This window comes from Contarinia nasturtii, unplaced genomic scaffold (assembly GCF_009176525.2).
Source record: "Contarinia nasturtii isolate CC-2019 unplaced genomic scaffold, AAFC_CNas_1.1 Cnas_scaffold_285, whole genome shotgun sequence".
Lineage (NCBI taxonomy): Eukaryota > Metazoa > Arthropoda > Insecta > Diptera > Cecidomyiidae > Contarinia > Contarinia nasturtii.
In genome coordinates, this window is record NW_022197640.1 from 4484441 (window position 1) to 4487567 (window position 3127).

Below are 3127 nucleotides of genomic sequence, written 5' to 3' on the forward strand. Positions count from 1 at the left end.
AAACTGCTACGTACATTCGCATGCGACGGACGACGCATTCTCAGCAAGATATTTTAATATGCTGTGAATGGCAGCAGCGCTGAGCGATACTCTGGATGACATTGTATGGTTGCCGCATTCTCTAGAGCATTGCATATGTTAGCGAAAGAATGGACTATTCAAAGGCGTTTTTCAATATTCGTTCCAGTGGTCCATCCAATAAATAGAGACAACCATGAGCTGAACGATATTTACAAACCTGTTTTAATATATTATTTTTGTTAATTTTAGTTCAATTCAATTTTTTTTTTTGAATATTTTGATTTTTTTTTGTTTAAGCAATTGCGAAATATGTCAACATTTTTGGAATTTTTTGAAAATTTCAAATTTCGAATCCTCAAATTTCAGGTGTTAATAAAAATTGCTTATTTAGAAATTATCTAGTGTGAAGAGAATGTATTGTCTGTGGTTCAAAATGTAAAATTCAGAATACCAACTTCTTGCTATTGACCAGAAGATCTAAAAAGAGTACTTGCAAATGATTGAACTCAGTGTTTTAACTGGATTTAAACAAGCCTTGTTATAAAATTTGATTTCAGTACTGACTTACTAGCTATTGAGTTATGCAAATAAAAAAATAAATATTTCAAAAAGAAAATCCTCTTACTTTTGCAATGAATTATGATGTAGCGCTCATGCGCTCTACCGCAAATTTTGTATGGATAATTTTTAAACGAGGGCGGGACTGATATCAAAAGTAGAAAAATTCTGAGTTGTTAAAATGTTTTGCTATCTGTACATTCGATTAAGGAGATTGCATTTTTGGGACATTGGGCACGCCTTCCAAAAAAACACATCTTAGTGGTGATGGATATGCTACAGAAAATACCACATTCCTGCTACATTTTCTCCAAATCGTTCCATACAATTTAGTATCTATTTTCATCTTTTCTAGCGTACAAGTATTCTACTGTTTGGGAATGTTATCAGTATCAGTGACAAAAAGTAAGAAACATAAGCAATTAACAATGGACTCACCATCAATAAAAAGTGTGAACAATGGTCGTCTACCGAAATGTGCCAGATGTCGTAATCACGGTGTCATTTCAGGTCTGGCTTTACGCATTTTAAATCAATTTATATATTTTTTGCATTGATTTGGTCAAATGGCTTTTAATTGGATTAAAAATAGTTTGATTTGAAACAAAAATCCCACCAAATCAAATAATTTTAAACATTCAATTTAATTTGAAATTAAAAAAATGCAAACCTTGTTTCAGGTCTACGTGGACACAAGAAAAACTGTATATACCGGAATTGCCACTGTGAAAAATGTAAACTGATTTATGAACGTCAACGTATTATGGCTGCACAGGTTAGTAAATATCGTTGAATTAAATATATTAGAAAAATTAGAAATATTAAAATGAAATTAAAGAGTTTCAAGAGCACAGTCATTTAACAGAAACTGACTGTATTTAGTCGTTCCAAACCGAAAATAGAATCTTTCGATCTTCGATAGTTTTAATTTTATACAAACATAATATCCGTACATTTGTTTAAGAAAAATGTGCATATCAACATTTTTTTACACGTAGAAAAGGTCAAATAAAACGAGCGAAAAAAAAATCTGTGCAGATTTTATTTGGGGAAAATACATCTAAGCGAAAAACCGTAAAACAGTTGAACAAGTTTTGATTTAATTCTTGTGCAAATATTTGGTTTTGGTTTGATTCGTAGCCTGTGGTGTGATCCTGTCATTTGACCCGTTGTTTACATTAACAATTTACTCGATAAAAATGTTTGCACAAAAGTATATTTATTTCATGTGGCAATTGATGCATTGTTCATCGCATCGCATCACAACTGAAAATATATACATGCATGAGTCTAGTCGAGACATGGAAAAGAAAATCAAAAGAGTCCATCCGAAATGGAATGGAATGATATGAATTTCAATTAAGTTGTTGACAAGGTTATACACAAAAGACCTGAACCGAATGGAAAAAGTAATTTTTATTCATATTAGCTCGAGGGTTATAATTGATGTTGGCCATATTGTTCTTTCATTGGGATGTTAAATTGAAGATGGATTTTGTTGAAAAATCTTGTAGAAAATGTGAGTCACGAAATCGTATGAGGATATTTGATTGCAAGTTATCCACACTTTTGGTTATTTTAGTTACTTGATACGATTGTTTTTCCAACTAATACAACAGCTGCTTGAAATGAAAAAATCAACGCTTATTGATTGAAACTAAAAGATTGATGCATACATAAATTACACGCATTGGCTTTGCAGGTCGCATTGAAACGACAACAGGCCGTTGAAGATGCAATTGCAATGCGATTGGTGTCAAATGAAACTGGCCAAATAATCGAAACATTACCACCGGGTAAAATATTCGGAATGTCCATAAAGGAACCGTGCACAATTGCCTCATCCAGTTTAAATGGATCTGAATGTCTGTCGCTTGTACCGAAAACCAAAAATCGTAAGTATCCGTTTGTATTTACAATTTATCGGTCTGAGGAGAAAAAAAAGAAGAAATTCGATAAGTGTATTGAGTGTTTTTCTTTCTTATTTCCTTTACAATTACATTTGGTGAATACAAGATTTTCGACAATATCCGATTTTCGGCAACAGTGAGTTTTGATTATTTATTTTGTTAATTAATTAGCAGGTAGTTGTTCGGGTGATACGCGAAGCGTATCTGAAAGTGCCCTTGATATGTTGGCTCATCTCTTTCCACACCGCAAACGATCAGTACTTGAACTAATTTTACGTCGCTGTGATTTGGATTTGTTGAAAGCAATCGAGCAATGTCGACCAGCACCAAGCGCTTTTAAACCGGTCTCAAAACCAACTACCACTATAAATCAAGAAAGTTGAATCAGTTTTTTTTAGCAATTTCTTACTATTCTTCTTTTCTCTCGGTCTTTTGTTGTTCGATATTCCAAATTCGGAATTCTATTTTTATTATCATAATAAACATTCAGATTTCAAAGTTTTAATTCATATTTTTTTGTTGTTGTTGTTGTTATTTTCAATCTTTGCATGTATCGTGTTACAATCAAACAGAGCCAAAACCAACAAACAACATCAACATCGTCATCACCATTGGATGGAAGGTCACATTTCACACCA

General features: G+C 32.7%; 1 protein-coding gene across 1 annotated transcript in view; it reads left to right on the forward strand.

Annotated features, from left to right (window-relative positions):
• Positions 1-2872, forward strand: part of LOC116337603 (doublesex- and mab-3-related transcription factor A2) — a 14825-nt gene extending 11953 nt beyond the window's left edge. The window contains exons 2-5 of the mRNA XM_031762282.1: positions 935-1089; positions 1260-1354; positions 2282-2474; positions 2661-2872. Of these exons, the coding sequence (XP_031618142.1) occupies positions 960-1089; positions 1260-1354; positions 2282-2474; positions 2661-2872 (630 nt within the window). The 5' untranslated portion in view covers positions 935-959. The remainder of the gene's footprint in view (positions 1-934; positions 1090-1259; positions 1355-2281; positions 2475-2660) is intronic.
• The last annotated feature ends 255 nt before the right edge of the window (positions 2873-3127 follow it).